The following is a 22463-nucleotide window of genomic DNA, read 5'->3' as shown; positions in this document are numbered from 1 at the left end:
GTTCTACAGTAGACTAGAATCCTAATCAAGAAATGATTTGACAAAGATTTTTTAGTTTGTGAATTTTTAGTCTAGTTTTCGCTTCAAGAACTATTTTTTGTTGATTTTGATAGTTTTGTCATATCATTTAAGATTAAAATGGACTATCCTGAACTTCATTATTTCATAGTTTTAAACATTAAAAAGGTAAGTGAGCATGAAAAGGTAAGTGAGCATGTTTGAAATAAATAAAAAAGGTAAGTGAGCATGCTTTTTTATATAGAATAAACAAGGTAATTAGCATGAAAAAATAAGTGAGCATGTTTGAAAATAGAATAAAAAAGGTAAGTGAGCATGCTTTTTTAATATAGAATTTGTTTATCCAACGCTTTTTAATGTCAAATTTATTAAATATTCATAATATTTAATAACCGTGTAAGAATGAATATTCTTCAACTAGTGAAATAATTTTCATTCTTTAACGCTTGGAGCGTGTAAGAATTTGCATTCTTTCACGCTCCGACCGTGTAATAATTTCCATTCTTACACGGTCTGAGCGTTAAAGAATGAAAATTCTGCACCTACAGTGTAAGAATAAGCATTCTTAAACGCTAGGAAGCAAACAATAATAAAATTAATCCTCCTGAACCGTGTAATAATGGGAATTCTTACACGATAGGTTTACTACTATGGAACCGAACAGATATGATACAATGGAAATTATTACACTTGTTAAAGAATATTGATTCTTACACACTCCTTATATTGATCTTTTCAACATAGATCAATATAGATATTAACTTAATTATTTTGTACTGACAACATGGACAGGGCAAACTCACCTTTTTCTTTAATATTAATTCATGCACTTACCTTTTTATACTTTAAAATAACATGCTCACTTACCTTTTTCTTTAATATTAAACCATGCAAACTTACCTTTTTTACTTTAATTAAACATGCAAGCTTACCTTTCCATGCTCACTTATCTTTTTCGTTTTTTGAAGTATTGATATATCTTAATACAGGATTTTCTGTTTAAATCTTAACCTTAGTCCTGACAGAAGAGTGGAACCCCCTGTGTTAAATTAACATTTTCTAACCTTTCCAAAAAAAATAAACCAAGTACTTAAAACTTTAAGCCTTCCATTGGACATTTTCATCAAACTACCGAGTCTCAAAGAATACTGCCCGACTGCATACTTTTTTCATTTTGTTTTTAGTTTTTCTTCATTGGAAACCAAGTTTGGTGAGATTTTGCAAATCTCTGCATATTTTTAATAGTACGGTCAGAGCTGTTCAAAAATGGAAAGGTTTGTCTTGTCTTCACAATTTCAATTTATTGTTTTTCACTTTATAAAGTTTTGAACCTCTGCCCGACTCAGCAGTCACCATATCTCGCATAGCTCGAGAAGATGAAATGAAACCACAATCAAAACCAAAAAAAGTTAGTTTATAAAAACTTATCAATGAAATACTAGTGTCACAAACTTTTAATGAGGTCTTAGCACTCCATACTCCATAGCAATAAAAACAAACCAGTAATCTTGCTTCATGAATAAAAGACACAAATCTTCATCAGTTCATGTCGAACTGATTCTTACTAGATATCCTGCGTTTATCTCCTCTTTTTAGAAGATTTAGGATCTAATATCCAGGAAATGATTTCTTCTGTAAATGATTTCACAATTTTGTTCAGTAGATTAACACAACCCACTACAATACCTGCTCCCCATCTAAAAAAAACTCAGGGCACATTCAATATGCTGTATCTAAATGTAGTATCAACTTGAAAAACAAGCAAATTCATTAGAAGTTGGTTAACAAACAAACTAAACTAAGGAAACAATCACACCACAAGCATTATTTTCAAATTAAGAACCCATTTTTACCTAAAAATGGTTTTTAACATTTTGTCATTAGAAAAATAAAAAACAGTGATAGTCAGAACAAGAGCATAAAACTTATTTGCAACCTTTCATAATGTTAACTGTTCCAACTTAAAATAGTCGGATTTCACCAGAATTATTTTTTACTCTAATTTCTTGGGTACGTGCCCATGGAACCTCACAAATATGATATAATAATCTTATGAGGATAAAAATGTAATAATGGAATTCTTACATTTTTTTCCTCATAAGATTATCATATTTCTACACGGTCTGCACGTTAAATAATAAAATTATTGTACGGTCTGCGCGTTAAATAATAAAAATACTACACATACAGTGTGAGAATATGCATTACTAAACGCAAGGAAGCAAAAAATATTAAAATTGTTCCTTCTGTACCTTGTAATAATGGGAATTCTTGCACGATAGGTTTACTACTATGATACCGAACTGTAAGAATGAAATGATGCTATATAGTAATTATGTATAAGGTAGGTATATACAGTCCTACCTGTACGGATATATGTGATCTTCTCCAACGTTACAGGACTATGTCCGGTCTCTTCTCCAAGATGGGCGGGAAGAGCATGTAAGCGATGGAGTGGGTATCAACTGTTAAAGAATGTAGACCGGGACGAGGATAACAACAATCTGACCAAAGTCAACCCTCAACTAACAGAGGTTTGGGAACATCCTATCTGAAATATTCAGACGTTCACCTGAGATTATAGCTTTTGTGAACATGATATAATTTACAATACATAAACAAACAATCCATTGAGAGTGGAGTGAAGTCTGAAGGAACCAGAAGGCTGGGACTTACTCAGGGAACTCCTGTAAGATATAGGAGTTTATTCCGTTACCCTGTTTCTCCTCTCCTTTGGCTTTTCTCTCTTTTTGTTTTTGGCAAGGATTGCTTTGTTTGTTTTATATGTTTTAATGTTTCCCAAACATGTGTAGCTTTTTGTAGTCGACTTGTTGGCGGGTTCTGGAAGATCTCCTCCTTTAATGGTTCGAAACTGGTAAGATGTCATCTAGATTGACTACTGAGTTAGGTACAGGCTGGTGAATAAGTCTCAATATCTCTGTACAGTCCTGTACTTGATTTAGATCTAAAGGAGCAGAATCCTGTTGAGAAACTTCCTGTTCAAGGTCATCTGAAGTATTCAGAAGAGAAAATTCATTCCTGTCTTCCATTCTGTTATCCCCTAAGAAGTAGGGATCAGTATCTGATTTTAAGCTTGAAGATTTGTGTTCTGTAGGAGAATTAGAGGGTTCACAGCTTGATTGTTGAAGGGATATGTCAGCTGAGGTGTGCGACTGGTAATCATGATAAGATTGAAAATCGGAATAGTCCCATAGTTCATCCTGTTGACCAGCAGGGTCATCATCACTACTAATGTAGTTAAGGAATTCATCAGGGGACTCATCATTATCAGTGTCTTCACTATCTGAACTGAACACTCTGTCAGTTTCAGAAATGTTAGGAATTGAATCAGGAATTGGAGAAGAGGGAACCAATGTTTCATCATCTGAATCTATTGAAGATCTGACCAAGTTTGGCCTGGGGAGATCTGATTTAGGATTGAAGGGGAGCCAGAACATTTCATCATCATCCTCATCATCACTATTGATGTCATCCTGAATCCATCCATGAGATGGTGGGATTTGAGGAGGAGAAAGTGAATCATTTGATAAATCCACTAGTTGCACAATAGGATGAGGCTGGGTTGGAAATCCATGAAAAAATTGCTCTTGGCTGAGATCTTCAGAAATTGGATAATCTTTAACATAGTCTGGGTACTTCAAATTTGGCCTACCCCTGTTTTTTGGTATGGATTCTGAAAGTTCTTTTATAATTTGCTGAAGTTTAGTGGTTTCTGTCTCAGACTGCTGTGAAGGAAAACCTTGAAACTGAGGGGAAGAATCTGTGTACTGATCAACATGTGGAGCAGCTGAATTAGCAGTGAAATTGTTGGAGACATGTTCAATCTCTGATAATTTTGCTTCATACTTTCTTGATCTAAACTGACTCTCAAATTTCTGCAGGGAAGCCCAATCCATTCCGTTTTTTTTTATAGAGGTTGGTTATAATATATTCTTCTCTAGCATGAAGTTTAGAAAGATCTTTTAATATGAAGACTCTATCACCTATGTTAAAAACTGAGTTTGAAGATTTAGAATCCTGAAGTTTGATGTTGTGCTTTTGGTTGACATCTGAGCGAAGATTGAATTGGAGGTTAGATAATTTCTCATCCTCAATATGTATAGGCTTGTTCTGAGAGATGTCTCTTCTGAGGAGCATTTCTTTGGAAGACAATCCTCGGTTTCTTATTCTTGAATTCATGTTTCTGGTTATAATTATTCTTTCATTTTCTGAGATTGGACCTCCCATGGGATTGAGACGGAGCCTTTCTTTTCTAAATTCCTTGATGGCCTTCTCAGCAATTGGGTTTTTATTTGGGTTAATAGTCTGGCCAATTTCTAGTTTAATTGAATATTTTTTAAGAACATCATCTGTCTGAATGTCATCATAAGCTTTATTTATAGATTGTAAACCAGGGGCAGCATCAACCCTAACTGTTGTTCCAGAAGGAGGCATGATATGTAGAACTGAATCTAAGATGGCTGATCGGAGTGTTTCTGCTTTCTCATCAGGAATTATATGAGAGAATGTGAATTGGGTCAATTTCTCTCTGCATAAGAAAATCTTCTGATTGTCAGAGACCAATACATCAGCTGAGAAATGTGAGCCAAGTGTTTCTATTTTCTCAGTTGAGAAAGTTGACAAAGTCTTTGGAAGAGTTGACAAACTGGTACAAACCTGACAAGATTTATGGATGTCATCTATGGTTTGAGTTGAACCAACACAATGGAAGTAACGATGAGCAAAGCGGTACATTTGGTTTCGAGAAGGATGTTCCAGCTTAATGTGTAAACTTTGTATTATAGAAGGATAAAGTTGCTTGGGGACTGATATTGCATCATACTCAATGCTTGAGGATGTATCAATGTGTTTAACTATAATGAGACCATTGTGATCTACTCTAAGTAATCCTTTCATGTACATATTATACATAAGTTTTAGGTTAGTGTGTCCTCTCAATTTCCTTTCAGGCTGCAAACCTCCAGAAGTGATAAGCTTATAAAGTCTGTTGTGAGTATCATCATCCTTCTGAATTTGTAACCAAGCTGGTTTCTCAGTAAGAGGAAGACGAGCAGATCCTGACAGAATGTCAGATACAGAGACAGAGTTAACAGTGCATATGTTGACACATGATTCACCTATTTGGCATTGTTCTGACATAAATTTACAAATCTGGCAGCGTTATTCAGAACATGGTTGTGGGTTTCTGGATCCATAGTCAGCTACTTTAGTATCAACGCCAGGGCAATGTTTAAGATCAATATTTTTTTCAGACGAGGATAGGAATGCTGCTACTTTAGAAGATGTTGATATTATTCCCTTCTTTAATCTATTCCAAGCATGGACAGATATCATGTTATCAGGGTGAATAATGGTGGTATTGTACGATTCTTGGATAAATGGTTTTAAATGCTATTAAGCTTAATACCTAAAGCCTCCTTTTCGCATGGAGTCCATCTAGACTGGCTTTGATCTAATCTAACAGAGAAAAATCCTCCATTTTTTCTATGAACAGAGCCATCCTCCATTCTTTCAATCACAAGGTGGCCTCCAACAGCATTTGCTGATTGTCAGGTGTCTGGGTAGATATGTAGAATATCAGATGGTTTGGGGATAGTTATAGATTGTGAGTGTTTTAGGGATTTCTTTGCTGTATTAAAGCTTTCTAAAAGTGGTGGAGTCCATTTAATTTCATCCCGTGATTTTCTACCTGCAGTTTCCTTTTCAAGTAAGGTAAGTGTTATTGCATGATCCTTGATTGTCTCTGACAGTTGTCTGTATGCTCCTATCCAACCCCACAGTTGTTTGACAGTTTTTGGGGGTTGAGATGATGACAAAGGTGTCATCACATGAGAGGTGGGAGACCTTTGATCTCCAACCTTCTTCCAACCAAAAAGAATGGTTGAGATAGGGCAAATTAGAGGGCTTAAATGTTAAGCCACATTTCTCTGCTCAAGATAAAACCTCAACAAAATTATCTGAGAGGGTTTCCAAAGTATCACCACCTATGTACAACCCATCAGCCATGCCGGTCATCTTCTTATCTTTTTCCAGGTCACCAAATATTATGCTTAAACGCTCACTATTATGTTCACTAGCGTTCCTAATACCCTGGGGTTCACGAGCATAGCATCTAATTCCTCCAAAGGGGTGAGGAGTGGCTAAATAGCTGCTGTCTTCTGGAGACATCTGACCTTGCCAGAAACAATGAGATAAGTCAAGTTCGTTAAAGTATTTAAACGAAGATAGCATCCTTTTGGCCTGTGAAATAGTTGGGGAAATAATCTCAAGTTTACCAATGAATCGAAGAAGGCTAGTAAAGTCTGTCACAAATCTATGGGAACCATCTGATTTTGGGACTAAGTAGGATGTGTGTACATTCTTTACAGTTATCCCCAGATCATGAGGTTTTTTAAGAACCCCCCAAGATTCCATTTCACCATTATGTTGGCCATTTCAACAAGTTTGTCATGTGAGTAAGATGGTAGTCGAGCTTTGTTAGATGCTGGAGGGGGCTGTATAAAATTCAGTGAACAATCTACATTTCCATAGAAACCATTGTAACATCCAGGAATAGATGTGATAATGTTAGAATATCTCTCTAATATCTGATAAAAATTTTGTTTCCAGTCATTAGTTAAAACATTATCAGGGTCAATTAATGCCTTGGATATTTCAGACTCAGTGGGGATAATTTTGTACGTAGATGCAACATGATTATGTTTAGGATAGACAGGATGTGGAGTAGTGAGTGGGAATATGTCACCATAATGTTGATTCTTAGTTATAGATAACGGAAAGTTAGTGAAATTGGAGATTTGTACCTGATGATTAATCGGTGTGCACATTTGAGAAGGAAGAGATGATCTATCAGCTTGTGGAAGAACACGAGGAGTGAAGAGTAGCTGATGTTCGTTGTGGAGCATGGAAGGTAAATCTACTTGAATTTTATCACCAGGAAACATTATCATGTCATTAGTAGCTCTGCAAATAAAATTAAGGCTAAATAAAATTGGTTTAATCTCATAGGGTACAGATACAGGAGCATCATAAATATCAAGGGTGGATATAACTCTCTGAGATGGTACAGTGGATATAAAATTGTCTTTCTTACCAGGTTCACCCACAAGGATTGGGCAACCTAGGTTTCTGACTACAATACATTTTTTTAGATTCCAACGGATAAAATGTTTCTTAAAAGTTTTGTGAAGGATAATATCCTCCTTGGTTTCTCCCATGACAGACATTGAGTGGGATCCAGCAGCAGTAGCTTGGTGAACTGTCCTGGAAAAAGGTATGTTACATGTTTTTAAGAACTCATGACAATGACATTTATTTCTGATCCTTCATCAATGGTTGGGTATACAGACACAGAGTTTAAAGTCATATCAAGTGAAGGTGACTTCTCTTTGCATACACTAGAAGACAATCTTGATTCAATATTCCTAACCTGTAGGTTAATTTGATCCATCCAGGTTGATGTAGAAGTCATTTGGGTCTCCAAATTGTTCCTGATAATCTGTTCTGGTATCTGAAAATGATTTATTGTAGGAACACAATCAGTTGAAAGATTTTGGAGCTCACCTTGTTCAGAGAATTCAGTAGCTTGTGGCTGATCATCCATTTCAGACTTGCGTGATTCCGAGTGTAGAGTATGAACAAATCGATATAGGTTCTGGGGAAAAGAACAAAAAATTATTGTGAAGACGAAATGTCTGGGAACGGATATAGAATGGTTTACCAAACCAAATAATNGGGAGTTCTTTAATCTGATTTAAATAAAAATAAATAAAATTGTAATAAGCAATCATTTTCTATGTTGAAAAAATGATTTTTAGAGTGTAGACTGAAAAGAGCACAGGGGGCAAAGTTTGAAATTGTTGAAACAAGTTTTTCATAATCAAAATTGAAAAAAGGTTCGAGATGGAGACACAGACACAATGATAGGGATTAAGAAGTCAGCAGAACCGGTTTTCAAGTGGTTGTCTCAACAGGAGGATGATTTAATAAGTATATTAGCGATGCCGGCACCGGCACCTGGGAATCCTGATCAGCTGAACAAGATCAGAAACCACGTCAAAGAACTTCAAAATTCGCTCTCCATGATTATGATAAGGATCGTCGACGGTGAAGAAGTTTATAATAAATTTATGAAAGGTTCTGGTGGAAAAATACCGGGGTTGAGTGCAGAACATGAGAAACTTAGAGCTGCGTACAAGAAGGAGAAAGAAGAAGATCTAAAGATGAAAGAGAAAGAAAAGAAGGAGCAAGAAAGAAATTCGGCGAAATCAGAATTCAGGATGCAGGGCATGATCGGAAGGTTTGGCGGAGAAAGGTTTCAGCCTTATTCTGGAAGGAAAACCTGGAATAATTATCCGTATCCTTCCGTTAACAGTTTCTCAGGTTTCCTGTTGCAGCACCCTGATAATCTATCTCTTGGTCAGTTTCCAAGCAGGTTTGTTCAGCCGGGTTTATCTGATGCAAACAAAATATCCAGGTTACAAATTGACAAATCTAATTCCAAATGTGTCCGCTGTGGAGTATTTGGACACTGGCACAAGGATGGAGTATGCAAACCAGAAGATATTGCTAAATATCAGTATGAAAGAGCAGTTCAAGGTCTGTCTACTTATCAGGGGTGGTCGGATCCTAATGCCATATACTACTCGAACCAACAGCCAGCCCTAAACTACTCAGGGAATTCATATGTCAACTACCAAGGAAATTAATCGTGTTTTACATATTCAAAGCTCAGTCAGAGTTACATATATTTACGTATTGTGATATAAGAATTTTATTTTTTGTTTTGTTTTTGTTTTTCCTTTAGATCGAATTACATATATATCACAATTTCACATTAATAGATTTTTTTTTTATGATTATTCACTGTCTCAATAAATAATCACGATTTATTTTTGTTAGATGGGGACAGTCATTTTTCAAAAGTTAATTGGGATTTTCCGGAAAAATGTTTCAATCTTTACCTAGAGAGTTTTTCGAAAAAACGGGTTCGATCTTGAAGATTCTGAGAGAAGTATCCATTCAAGTTCTAGCGTGAACTTTATGTCTAAGATTATTAAAGCTGATCCTTGGGTTTTAGAAACATTAAAACATGGCTTGGTTGTTAATCTTTCATCAGAACCAAAACCTTTTGAAGAGCGAAATAACAAAGGTGCTATTTTACACTTAGATATTCTTCGTGAAAAAGTCGATGAGTGGGTGTCAAGTGGGTTTGTTAAAAAATTAAACCAGAAACCGTGTTATGTCAATCCAATGCAAGTAGTTCGACAAGAAAATGCTGTTACAAAAGAAGTTAAATTTCGACCAGTCATAGACATGAGTAGAGTTATAAGCAAATTAGTAACATGTGAAAAAACTAAATTGGACGATTTATTGGTAGTAGAAACCCTGTTGTTAAAAGATGATTTTATGACGTCATTCGATCTTGAAAATATGTACTTTCATGTAAGACTCCATCCTGATTCTGTAAAATACTTCGGGTTTTGCGTTCCAGATATACAAGGAAATCCAGTGTATTATCAATTCTTAGTTATGTGCTATGGGTATAAAAGAGCCGTAGAAGTAGTTACAAGATTAACAAAACCTCTGAAAGCTTGGATTCATGATCAAGGTATTCTAGCTTTGTTATACTTGGACGACAATTTAACTATGGGACAGGGATACTATGAATGTAAATTTAAATTCAAATTAGTTTTACACGTTTTTCAACTGGCGGGATGGAAAATACGATGGAAGAAAACGATTTGTGAACCTAAACAGAAACTACAACATCTAGGGTTTATCTTGGACTCAGTAAATTTAAAGTATTGGGCTGTCGAAGAAAAACTTTATTTATTAGAAAAAGTTCTAGATGATTTACTAATTCAAATTACTTTCAAACAACCCATGGAAGCACGTCACTTAGCAGGAGTATTAGGAAAAATTCAAGCTTTAAAAAGAAGTCACGGGTCTATAGTTTCCATTTTATCAAGAGCTTCACAGCATAAATTAGGAAAAGAAGTTCTTGAGAGAGGATGGGAAACTTTAATTGAACTCAACAAAGATTGCTTTAATGAACTAATTTTTCTGAAGCAACAACTTTTTGTTACAAATGGACAGTTTATAAGAAATTCGTTATCTGCGGGAAAAATAATTGAACTTGAAGAAGTGAAGAAAATCGTGGAAATAATATCAAATACTTCCGAAAAAGTAGACAATTTATTTGTCTCCGATGCTTCCGAATCTTCGGCTTTTATTTTCTACAGTGGCGATTTTCATCTAGTTAATGATTTTGAGTTTGATAATTTTGAAAAGAACACGAGTTCAGGTCATCGAGAGCTTTTAGCAGTTGTAAAAACTTAAGAAAACGAAGAAAATGAAGAAGTATTTAAGAATCTAAAATCTAGAAGAATTTACTGGCAAACAGACAGTAAAAATAATTTCATTTTTATGTCAAGAGGTTCCAAAAAACCTGATATTCAAAGAGACGTCATCAAGTTTAAACTTCTGGAGAAAAAATTGGATTTAGAAGTAATACCAGTTTGGACGTCTAGGAACCATGAGAGAATAATACTAGCTGATCTTGGATCAAAATTTAGTCAAAGTTCAGATGAGTGGGGAATTCAACGTGAAATCTTAAATAGTTTATTCACAGTAATAGAATTTTGTCCATCAGTAGATTGTTTTGCTTCGTCCAATAACAAAATTTGTAAAAAATTTTTCTCAAAAATTCCACAAATAGCGACGAGCGGAGTTAATTTCTTTTGCCAAAAACTAGACGAAAGAGAAAATTATTTTTGTTGTCCTCCAACTAAATTGATCAATTTCACTTTTAAACATTTGACACAACAGACAATACACATTACTGCTCTACTTGTGGTTCCTGTCTGGAAGTCGTCTGCATTTTGGCCACTAATTTTCCAAGGAAACAAGTTTCACCCAAATATTGTTAAACATTTATTTTTCAATGGAAGATTTTTAAGTTTTAACAAAGTTGATACATTGTTTAGTAGAATAAATAGTCTCTAAATGGTAGCATTACTTATAAAAACATGATTGTTCAATGTTCAATATTAAATAATGTATTCGATGTGATTGGTAGATTATAGTGGATTTGAATTTAACAGTTTTCGAATAAGACAGACAATTTGTCGATTTTAATAAATAAATATATTTGAAGAATAGTTTGTTTTTCTTTTCAGAAAAAGTAACAATATGATGTCAAAAATGCCGATTAATTCAAACAAAACGACTTCAGCAAGGTGTTTTCCAGCCATGAACTATTTCAGGACGGATTCGAAAATGTGATAGCAATACTCTCTCTGAAGTTGTTTGTAGTTTGTATAGAATAGTCATAAAAAGTATTTGTTCTTTTCTCTAGGGCCTGTGTCGGTTTTTCTTACTCGGAGCTCGGAATCGTAATTTTTCTCGAAGTACTCCCAAGTCTCAAAACGAAGAGAAAAATTGTGTGATTCCGAGTGTAGAGTATGAACAAATCGATATAGGTTCTGGGGAAAAGAACAAATGGAATCGTAATTTTTCTCGAAGTACTCCCAAGTCTCAAAACGAAGAGAAAAATGAACATTACGAACGGAGGCATTCTGGGGGCAGGAGTGAGGGGAGTGAGAATAGTTTACATTCAAGTTTAATTTCTTGCCAATGTTATAACATGGTTGGCAAAATGGTTTACTCTGAAAGGTGGAAATGGAGTACGGGGACTAGGAAGACGTGAATTAGATTGTGAAAAGGTGCTGCGAAAGTTGTTCCGGAGAAATTGAGAACCTCGGAAGTTAGTTGGGGGTTGGCGGGGTCTATATGGCAGGGAGGAAACACGGCATACAGGGGATGGTTGTTCAGAAACCGAAACATCATTGAATGGTGCACAATCAGAAGAAATCTGTGATGTAGTAGAATAGTTTTCAGAACTTCTATGAAGAAGGGAATCAATGTTATCAGCAATACTTTTAACCAGGGATGGGATTGGAATTCCAGCTTTGAGATCTTTTGAGTATTCGAGCTTTACTAGTTTGATGAGGTTGGGGTCAATCTTGCGAAGCCAATCGAGAGCAATATGATTTCTATGGCTTAAAGTGAATTGGTCTGGAGTATCAAGAGTACCACCAGCTTGGGGGCCTCCATTAGTGCCAGCTCCACAAAGGTGGTTAATTGTGTGATAAACCAACCTATCATAGAGGTCAATATAACGCTCATCCTTCTCCAATTTAATGGAGTCATAATCAAGGAAAGAGGATGATCTAGGTTTGACACTGTAATGATCCCAGATAATATCCCATATATCTTGCATACAAGTAGTTGTTTTAGTTATCTGGTGAGTGAGATAAGGACCTGGAAGAAATGTAGCTAAGGTGTCAAGCAGGGCTTCCAAGTTATCTACCCTTTCAAGCATATCTTCACCTGTGAATCCATAATTAGAGGATTGGACCCATTTGCTTGATCTTTTAAAGAAGTTAGAGTATTCTGGGAATCTGCGAAAATAGTTACGAACAGATGTTTGACAGAGAGATAAAGAATCTAATGTTTCTTTCTTAGTTAGCTGTCTTGGATAGGGAACCTTTGGGAGTGGGTCTGCGGATCCTAGTTGGTCTGCCATCTCAACAGCTGGTATCTAATCTACAGTACAGTCTAGACACAAATTATTCATAGGTATTCAAAGATTAATAAACTCCTGGGTTCTTTTTTAGTCGCTGCCACCACGTAAGAATGAAATGATGCTATATAGGAATAATATATAAGGTAGGTATATACAGTCCTAACCTGTACGGATATATGTGATCTTCTCCACCGCTACAGGACTATGTCCGGTCTCTTCTCCAAGATGGGCGGGAAGAGCATGTAAGCGATGGAGTGGGTATCGACTGTTAAAGAATGTAGACCGGGACGAGGATAACAACAATCTGACCAAAGTCAACCCTCAACTAACACAGAGGTTTGGGAACATCCTATCTGAAATATTCATACGTTCACCTGAGATTATAGCTTTTGTGAACATGATATTATTTACAATACATAAACAAACAATCCATTGAGAGTGGAGTGAAGTCTGAAGGAACCACAAGGCTGGGACTTACTCAGGGAACTCCTGTAAGATATAGGAGTTTATTCCGAACAGATATGATATAGTAAATAATCTATCACGCTCTGTCCCAGAAATAAATTCCATTCTTACACAGACTGAGCGTTGCAGAATAAAAATATGACAGCCACAGTGAAATAATAAGCTTTCTTAAATGCCCGGAAGCTAACAATATTGAAAATTTTCTCCCCGACCGTGTAATAATAGGAATTCTTTCACTATAGGTTTACTTCTATGAAACCGAACAGATATTATATCAATCTAAATACTTTCAAAAATGCACGTGAAAAAGAAAAATGAAATAATGTATTTTTATCTCAAACTGTAAAAATCCTAATTAACAAACTTTTCAGAGTAGCCTTTGCCGACGACACAAATGTGACATCAAAATGTAAAGACTTGAATACTCTTGCAGACACAATAAATATAGATTAAAAAAAACTTGATGGTACATGTCTTATAAATTTATTTTATACTTTGAGAAAACTAATTTTACTTTCAAATTCTCTAAATGCACACAACTACTTTCCTTTTTAACTATGAGAATCTACACGAACAAATTGTAGTAAAGTAAACAGATTCAGTTAAATTCTTTGGAAATATCTGGATACTAAATTGAATTCTAATGACTTATTTTAATAAGATCTACAGGCGTTTAACTTTTTCGCTTTATGCTATAAAAAAAAACTTCTTAGGCTTTGAAAGCATGTAATTACTTTATTACCCCTTTTTCCACTCTCATTTAGAATTTCTAATGCTAACTTCAAACAAAAATATTGATAAGATCGAATCATTGCAAAAGAAAGCTATCCATTATCAATGGGTTTACCAAGAATAAGTAACACAGCGGAAGCTTTTTGGGCTTTGAACATACTCCCCTTCAGAAAATTAGAAATTTTTAATGTTATCAATTTTTATTTCAATTTAAAGAAGATCAATTAACCCCAACATTTAAAAAAAAATTTCACATTATCAAAAAATATTTAAGACGCAAATCTTCAGAACAGAAATAATTTTTATATTCCTTTAGTAAAATCTATTAAAATTGGACCCTTCCACCGCACAATTTCCCTAAAACGGTATGAAAATAAACATCACTTTTCTAAGCTTTCAACTGTAAACCTTATTTCTAATTTTTAACAGAATTTAATTGAAGATTTTAGTCAGCCGAACCAATGTTTAAATTCTCACAAACATATTGCAAAAGAATCGAAGAAAGAAAACACAATATTACAAAGAAAAGATTAAAAAAAAGTAAAAGATATAATCAAACAAAAAGGATGCCAAAAATCGCGTCAGCGCAAATTATAAAGATGATTAAAAATGCCCATCATTTCTAATTTTGGAGATTTCTATATTCTTTCTCCTGAAACACTTAAATTTGTATGTTTTCGTTATATTTCATAGGTAATAATTACTTACTTACTATAAATAGGGTGTTACTTAAAACCGGTTCTTTTTGAGAATTAGTTCGATCGCTAAACCTACAGAACCGGCAGTAAGAGAGGGGGAAGGCAGGCGGCCATGAGCCACCACTATTTCTCCTTCCGTACCACCACATTTGACTCTTCCGGGCGAAACTACTTTTTTAAATGGTATATTTAGGGCCTTTAAAGTGTGATTTAAAAAATCCAGCCCCGTCACGCAAAAAATCACAACTCAAACCTTTTTTTCAATTCTACTTTAGATTAATATTTTGTGTGTTGAAAACTGTTTTACAAAGAAAGTTTTTGACAAATTTGACTGAATATTGCATCTTGAAATATCACAAAGTTGGTTAAGAAATGATTTAGTTTAATGAGTCAGTATTTGAATAATCATTTGACTTAAAAAAGTAGTTTACCCGGAAGAGTCAAATGTGGTGGTACGGAAGGGGAAATAGTGGTGGATCATGGCTGCCGAAAGAGAAAGAATCTAATATGTGGCACGGAAGGGCAAATAGTGGTGGCTCATGGCCGCATACCTTCCCCCACTCGCAGTAACCTTAAAACTCGGCCATTTTGAATTCTGAAAATCACGAAGAATTTTGAATAAGAACAATTTGTTTTAAGAGTATAACAGGTGTTACTTTTTACATTAACATACAGCATTCTGTAAAATTTTACAAATACCATTACAAAATCTTAAACACAAAATACGACATTTACATAAATTACAAGAATTCGCATGGCAGGAAAATGCGACAGAAAACAATCACTGTATTTCTAACGTTTTACAAATAACATCAGAGAACTGAACACTTGCATCAAACTGTCACGTTGATTAGTCAATGCTTGAAATATCAAAGGTTTACATCATCAGCCTGCAAAGATTTGATTAAAATCATGTTTTGTGGCAAGTGTTCAGTTCCCTTGGTTTAATAATACTGAACAGATTCAGTTTCAGATTATTATTATTAAAAAGACAAACCTGCATTCGGCAATAATCAATCCAAGATGGATATAATCTCAACGATTATGGTTACAAATCAGTGCTTAGGATATATACAATTTTGATGCTGATCCGGATCCAGGCCATTGCAAAAAAAAATACGAATCAAGAGTTGGCGGGGTTTAAGGAATATTTCCAATGTTTTGTTCTATAGCTTGGAAAATAAAATAAATCCTGAATACGATTACAGACCTATATAACTTTCTGCAGCTTTAATCACTTCTAGCTAATGAAGTCAGAATACGCAAGATTTTTTCCTAGGTCTGATGTGGTCTTTACTTAATTTCTTGAACTTCTGAGTTGTAATGTAGTCGTATCGTGTTGAAGTTGCGAGTTCAAATGTTGTCTTTACATGGTTTCTTGCAGTTCTTCTAACAGATAGGAGAAACATCGAGAACATTTAAGAAGATCGTTGCTCATGAACCTGTTCGGATGGACCTACAAAAAGATTGATCAAAAATAAAACAAAACAAATCAAAATTTGTAATATTTCACATTTGCAAAAATTTGGCTGGTTTTTTTCTTCTCAAAATAAGAGGATTTCTTGTCTTTTTCTAAATGGAGGATAACACGTCACTCTCTAAATTAATGATAATATGTCAATCTCTAAATGGAGGATAACATGTCACTCTCTAAATTGAAGATAACATGTCAATCTCTAAATGGAGGATAACATGTCAATCTCTAAATGGAGAATAACATGTCACTCTCTGAAAAGAGGATAACATGTCACTCTCTAAATGGAGGATAACATGTCACTCTCTAAATGGAGGATAACATGTTACTTCTCTTAATGGAGGATCACATGTCACTCTCTAAAAATGGAAGGTTGCTTGAACTCTTACCTTACACTCCATCTTGACTCTACTTTTGGAGAAGGTTTTGGTACAGCTTGTACAGCATACAACTGTTGTACCTCGGTTACAAATGCAAACAGTCCTGTACATAATAAAATATGTCAGGGGTGTATTTTTTTTAACTCATTTTTCTTCCTCCACCCACCCCTTTTGAAAATCATTTATCCCAGAAGATTTATTTTGAGGATATATTCACTAAATTGGAAAAAATAAACAATTTTTTAAGAACAAATCAATGAATCTTTGGTTTAATTAAGCCTTCTTTCTTCCTTAGATATAGTCTTAATACCTTGTTTAATTATTTCACATGAAAAGAATTAATTTTACTGTTGTTGGTAATTATGAATCTAAGGCAGTATAAATTCCATACAGTCGTCTCAGAAGTATCATCCCTTATAGGGAACTCTGTTCACTAATTTAACTAGGCCGCAGGTTGGAACTTTTGCACTATTAATCCTTTCAGTAAACATAACTCCATATCTTTCGTGGTCTGACCAATTAAGTTAATTCCTTTGTGATATCCAAAGTCCAACCAAAAAAATCTCTTGCCTGAAGATATTACGAAAATGTGACTTAACTGAAGTTAAGAAACATATAAAATACTTAATCGCTTAAGTTTAAGCGTTTAGGATAATGCTATACCTCAGACACTTCCATGCTCCAAGCTCTATTGTCAAATTACGGATAGATTTTCATCAAAATTCTTGAAAAACCCCCCCCCAAAAAAAACCATTGAAAATATTTTTTCTCAAAAAGTTGAGTATGCTTGTATGAAGTATGAAAAAAAATGAAAAAACCTTGCATTTTGATGTCCAAAATCAATCAAGTATTTAAAAAGTTACAGAAAATAACACTTCCTAGGAGAATGAAGAGAATTTTTTTCAATGAACACTTGTAAAAGATCCAAAGCATCTTGCGTATGCTCATTTTTCAATACTCAATGCTCATGCTGTGATATTTTTGTTCCAATATAACAAGCGAAACCCTACTGTAAAATCAGGGGACATTAGTTCCAAACCTAACACTTGGCCCATTTCTAACAATGAGTGTTAGAAATGGGCACAAATTAAAAGCCTGGGTTTTTGGGATCCCGGCCCATATCCAGAGTAAAAGTCGATTAAAAAACTATAACAAACATTTTATTGAACATGAAGAGGAAAAAAATTCCCAATTTTAAACTTTAAAAAAATCAAAATTATTTAGGAGTTATTTTTATATTAAATCCAGGGTGGCCAAAACTTTTTTGAACCCATCCGTACAAAAATCCGTACATTTTCAGAAGAAATCCGTACAATCCGTACAATTTTCGAAAAACAATCCGTACAATCNAACATCTTCTTGAATAAGCAATCAAATAAGTACTTATGGAACATATTCTCAAATAAACACTTCTTGGACATATCTCGAAAATTATGAATGAATTTTGATTGTCAATTGAAACATTAATCAATCTAATATTATTTAGAATGCAGAAAATAAGTTAAACTAACTTCATTTTGACGAGAAATTTTTTTTTATTTTCATGAAAAATTTGCTGAAATGAGTGAAAATTTTAAAAAAACGGTGTATTTTCCAGGATAAAAATCCGTACAATCCGTACAATTTGAAAACAAATCCGTACAATCCCTACAATCCGTACAATTTTAGGGTTAAAAAAAATCAATCCGTACAATCCGTACAGTCCGTACATTTTGGCCACCCTGTAAATCTCTTGACCATTTTCAAGATAATGTCAGGTTTTCCATTTTCGAACATATCCTGAATATGAAACTTTGTCGCGTTTTCAAGACAAAACCCACTTTCCCGTTTTTTGAGTATAATCTGCAATTTAAAACAAAACTCACTTAATTTCATAACTTGCCAAATAAATCACTGAAAACAAAAGTTATCTTATGAAAACTAAATTAACTTCTGAATCATTTCTAGAATCTAATGACCGATTCGTTAAACATTTTCTAGCTATGATTTAGCTGTGACTTCCTCACCTAGTTAGCCTAAGAAATCGCAGCTAAATCACAGCTAGCAAATGTTTAACGAATCGGATATGTGTTTCCACATTTTATCTGTTAAATTAGAGAATATTGATCATTTATTTTCAAGCATTTTAAGCAAACAGTTTCCCGCATTTCTAGTCAAATCTATATTGTAAGATCAAATGATATTAATATTTTAATTTCTCAATGCTGTAATGATTTTTAATTATAATAGAACAGTTTGTTATTATTTTTTTGTTTATATTTTAACTTCTCAAAAAATCTTGTTTTGTTACGTAAATTCCGGTAATTGTCTCAAAACTAGGATATGTTCCGAAAACGCGACATGAGCTGAAATCCGGCAATTGTTACAAAATAGGGATATATTCGGAAATGAAATCAAGAATCATCAAAAACTAATTCTCACACCTTTTTATTGATTAAAATTGGCATTTATTGTTTCAATATATAGTTTCAGTCATTTTTTATTAATATGTATATAGTAAGATTTTGTTCTACTCGTTTTGGATTTAAAGATATATACTCTTGAAAAAGAAAACTTTGCAGATTTAGTAATATAGGGAAATAGGAACAAAACATTTTTTCTCATTTGATGATGTTCTTCTGAAGCAAATTCCAAATATTTTTAACAGAAGATTGAAAAAACTTGAAAATTAAAACGGGTCTGTGTACATTACATAATTTCTGTATTTTATGATCAGTAACGATCGACTTCTCATTTAACGGTTTAAATATTTTATCACCTTTGCTCTTGATTAGTAATAGTAGGTGAGGCAGGTGCGGCAGCTATGGGGGGTCCGATGTACCCAGACATACGAGGAGACACATAGAAGTCCATACAGGGGCGGGGTCGTTCAAGAGGAGTTCTTAATCGAGATACACTTGAAACAGGAGCTGGAGCAGGAAATAGAACAGGAAAGGAAACAGGAGCTGTAGAAGCAGGAGCTAGAGCAGAAGGTGGATCTTAAGTAGAATTTAAAAAATTAAGTGGGAATACCGACTTCTACTTTTTTAAAATAAACATTGGTTAAATTTAATACTTTTGGTTGACAGTAATACTTTTAAATAGAAACAGTGACGAAACAGCTGTTGATTTCAATTGTCGTCTTCCTTGACATTTCTCTAACATACATTTTGTAAAAAGGTTCTTTTTTTTAGAAATTTCCAATACTATTTTTCCCTTTATCGAGTTGACTACACAATACTTACATATCGTATTTTGTTCCTTTATAAAACCAATCTTGGTGAGCTTACATTTGTCAAGCAGAAATTTTCACCAGGAATCCCCATTCCCCAATTCCCAATTCCCCATAACAATGTTTAAAATCAAATTTTTACTGAAGTAAGAGAGGAAAATAAACAAAATTATGTCTGACCCGCTTTAAGTTTAAGTACCTTTACCACTACCAGGGTGTAAAAATAACAAAAAATATTCGGATGGAAGTATAAACTTTCTTTTACATTGAGTTTGAGCCCCTTTACGTAGTAAAATTGCCAAAAAATGTGGTTGGAATAAAATGTTCTTTCGCATTAAGTTTCAGTCTCTTCACAAAAATTGAAATAAAAACTATCTTACCACCGTTAACCACAAGAGAAGACATGGAATTATTCTTAGGCTGAAACAATAAAAAAAATTGTGTCTAAAAATAAAAAAATTTAAAAATATTAAAACTTGAGTCATAAAACCGAAATAATTAACATCATGATTTGAAAGAGGCAAAGATATTTGAGCTACAGAAAGTTTGCTTAACATTCAAATTTTCTTTTATCGCTAATGAGTGCGTTTTCTGAACAAAAGTTAGTTAAAGCTATAATAAGTTGAAATAATTTATAGATACAAGTTTTTTGTGGACTTTTACAATTTCGATACTATATTGATGAATAAAAATGATAAGATTTTCAATAAAAATGTTGATTCTAGGTGATTATATTTAGTAGGGACATAACATTTTTACCCCTCAAAACTGCTGAGGATCAATAATAAGTAGAAGCCAAAACTTTTGGTTGGGATAGCGCTTAGCCAAATCGATAAAGCATGGTATCCACAGGGTAAACTTTTAAGGATTAAATTTTGGTTCCGTGGATTTACACTTACCAGAATATTACGCTGAAATATGATAAAGAAATGATTTTAAAACAGGGTTGGCTGTGTCCGACAGCTTAATTAGATTTGATTAAGAACATTACAAACAGATTAAAAAGTTCTAATCCAAGAATAATTATAATTTCTTACCTTGACCGAGTAAATCTTGGTTCCTGTCTGTTCGTCTTCGTCTGAACTACTCCAATCAGAGATTATTTCCTCATCTAAATGTTATACGGAAGTCAAAACATTGAGTAAAATTGCACGAATCTACAGATCTTGATCTCGATATTCGTTGTCACAACTTTTAAATATTTGAGAGGAAGTACTTGAACTCTACATTTAAATTTATCTGTAGATCTGTAAAAGATGGAAATCAATGCTTTATCCAGAGATTGATGATTCACAACAAGTTTTGAGCTTAGAGGAGTATCGTTAATCTTAAACTGCCTTTAAGAAAAGTAATAATGTTGGGGGTAACGAGACTTATGTTGTGCTTTTGCACCCATCTGTTAAAAGCTGTGCTTTTAATCATTTTAATTATATGCGGACCCGAATCCCCTAACCTGGATCCAACTTGAAAAAAGTGGATCCAGATACCGGCCATAAACATTTCTTTAAGATTTACTGATTTTTTGAACAAATGAATAATTGAATTTTTTTCAGTTTTCTGATTTTTTCGGGCTAAAACTTGATTTAACTGTTTGGAACTTCATTCAATTATCTCTCAATTTAAAACAGTTGAAATTTGTGTTTTTGGAGCAAAATGTTTTTTAAAAGATTTCGGTTAAAGCCGAAATGTTGCGGATCAACCAAATTCTGATGCAGGGTTTAATTAACCTTGACAGTGAGGTTTGAAGGGCACTGGCTCGTATAAGGACCACTCTTTGCTAGAACTACTCTCATCACTGTAGTAGATCTCCTGCAATATATAAAAATTTATTTAATTCCACCATATGATCAGTAAATTAACAGGGGTGTATATTTTCATGAAAAATCCCCCCCTCTCTACTGAGAATCTTTCTTACCCCCAGAGATTTCTGTATGTTTGCGTGGAGTGGCGAATTATCAAAAATTTATATTCGCTGCATTAGGGAAAATACATTTTTTGTATAAAAATATGATAAGGATGAAGGGCCCCCCTTTATACTTTATAATAGAGGGTTCAAATCTTCGTCGACTAATTTAAAAAAGAACCCGACCCCAACAAAAATTCTTTGTTGTAAAAAAGGCAACATTAAACATCTCTTCAATGTTGATAAATAGCTACGTTTTAAAAGCCAACAGGTATTATATTCCCCCCCCCCCTCCATTTTAAATACTTTAGTTTTTTTTAGTTTACTCTGTAAATAGGATCAATATTCATCAAGTATGTAATTCATGAATCATGAGATTCCAAAATTATGATACAAATATGTGGATTTTAAAGTATACAGAGAGAAAAACAAAAATGCAATTATTACCTCAGATTCCTCTGTAGTTGAGTCCAGTTCAGATCTGATGGGCTGACCGCTCACCGATAACGTACTCATCTGGTTAGTCATAGAGCCCATAGAGGTCTTTTGAGGAGCTAGACTATATGGAAGCTTGAGCTTCTCTATGTGTGAGCAAGGCAACAAGTCAACCTGGAAAATCAAAAAGTTCCCTTTTTCCACTTTAAACATCTGAATTGGATTTCATCTTAAAAGAATTTTTCAAGTAATTTCAAACTACTTCAAATTCACATAATTAAGTAAAATAAATAATATACTATTGATTGTATTTTAAGCATGCCCAATTTACAACAGTACCATTTAGTCCATTATCTGATCTGTGTGGGAGATTTCAATAGAATTCAATTCTGTCAATTTCCTTCTATGTGTTGTAAATGTAACTTTGTAGAAAGCACACAGTTGAAAATAATCAATCTTTGAGAAGATGATGGATATCTCCTGCATCCATGACCAAACCAAAAATTCATTCTTGATCAATCAAAGGGTGTACGTGTA

At 34.0% G+C, this 22463-nt stretch overlaps 1 protein-coding gene across 8 annotated transcripts; it reads right to left on the bottom strand.

Annotated features, from left to right (window-relative positions):
- Window positions 1-2287: 2287 nt before the first annotated feature.
- On the bottom strand, window positions 2288-22070 carry LOC111712550 (uncharacterized). 8 transcript variants are annotated; one of them, XR_002767484.1, is made up of 8 exons: window positions 21939-22070; window positions 21316-21397; window positions 20626-20699; window positions 19969-20008; window positions 19136-19355; window positions 16387-16480; window positions 15521-15979; window positions 15136-15343 (listed from the first exon to the last, which is right to left on the bottom strand). XR_002767484.1 is itself a non-coding variant. In XM_023487198.1 (7 exons), exons 1-7 carry the CDS (start codon window positions 22026-22028, stop codon window positions 15890-15892), a joined length of 690 nt encoding a protein of 229 aa, XP_023342966.1. In that variant the 5' UTR covers window positions 22029-22070; the 3' UTR covers window positions 15136-15889. The 8 variants fall into 8 exon arrangements, 5 of the variants coding, with proteins under 5 accessions (XP_023342965.1, XP_023342963.1, XP_023342964.1 ...); XR_002767485.1 differs by having other exon boundaries at window positions 15136-15315; XR_002767483.1 differs by lacking the exons at window positions 15136-15343; window positions 16387-16480; window positions 19136-19355; ... (2 more) ...; window positions 21316-21397; window positions 21939-22070 and adding exons at window positions 7002-7302; window positions 7469-7549; window positions 7603-7650; ... (1 more) ...; window positions 14538-14595; window positions 15095-15118 and having other exon boundaries at window positions 15521-15888.
- Between the last annotated feature and the right edge of the window lie 393 nt (window positions 22071-22463).

This window comes from Eurytemora carolleeae, unplaced genomic scaffold (genome assembly GCF_000591075.1).
Source record: "Eurytemora carolleeae unplaced genomic scaffold, Eaff_2.0 scaffold1272, whole genome shotgun sequence".
Lineage (NCBI taxonomy): Eukaryota > Metazoa > Arthropoda > Copepoda > Calanoida > Temoridae > Eurytemora > Eurytemora carolleeae.
This window is presented reverse-complemented; position numbering and strand designations above follow the sequence as displayed.

What these genes read in the sequence shown, in the direction of transcription:
- LOC111712550 (XM_023487195.1), bottom strand. Translation starts at nt 5,178, where the DNA reads ATGTCAGAACAATGCCAAATAGGTGAATCATGTGTCAACATATGCACT.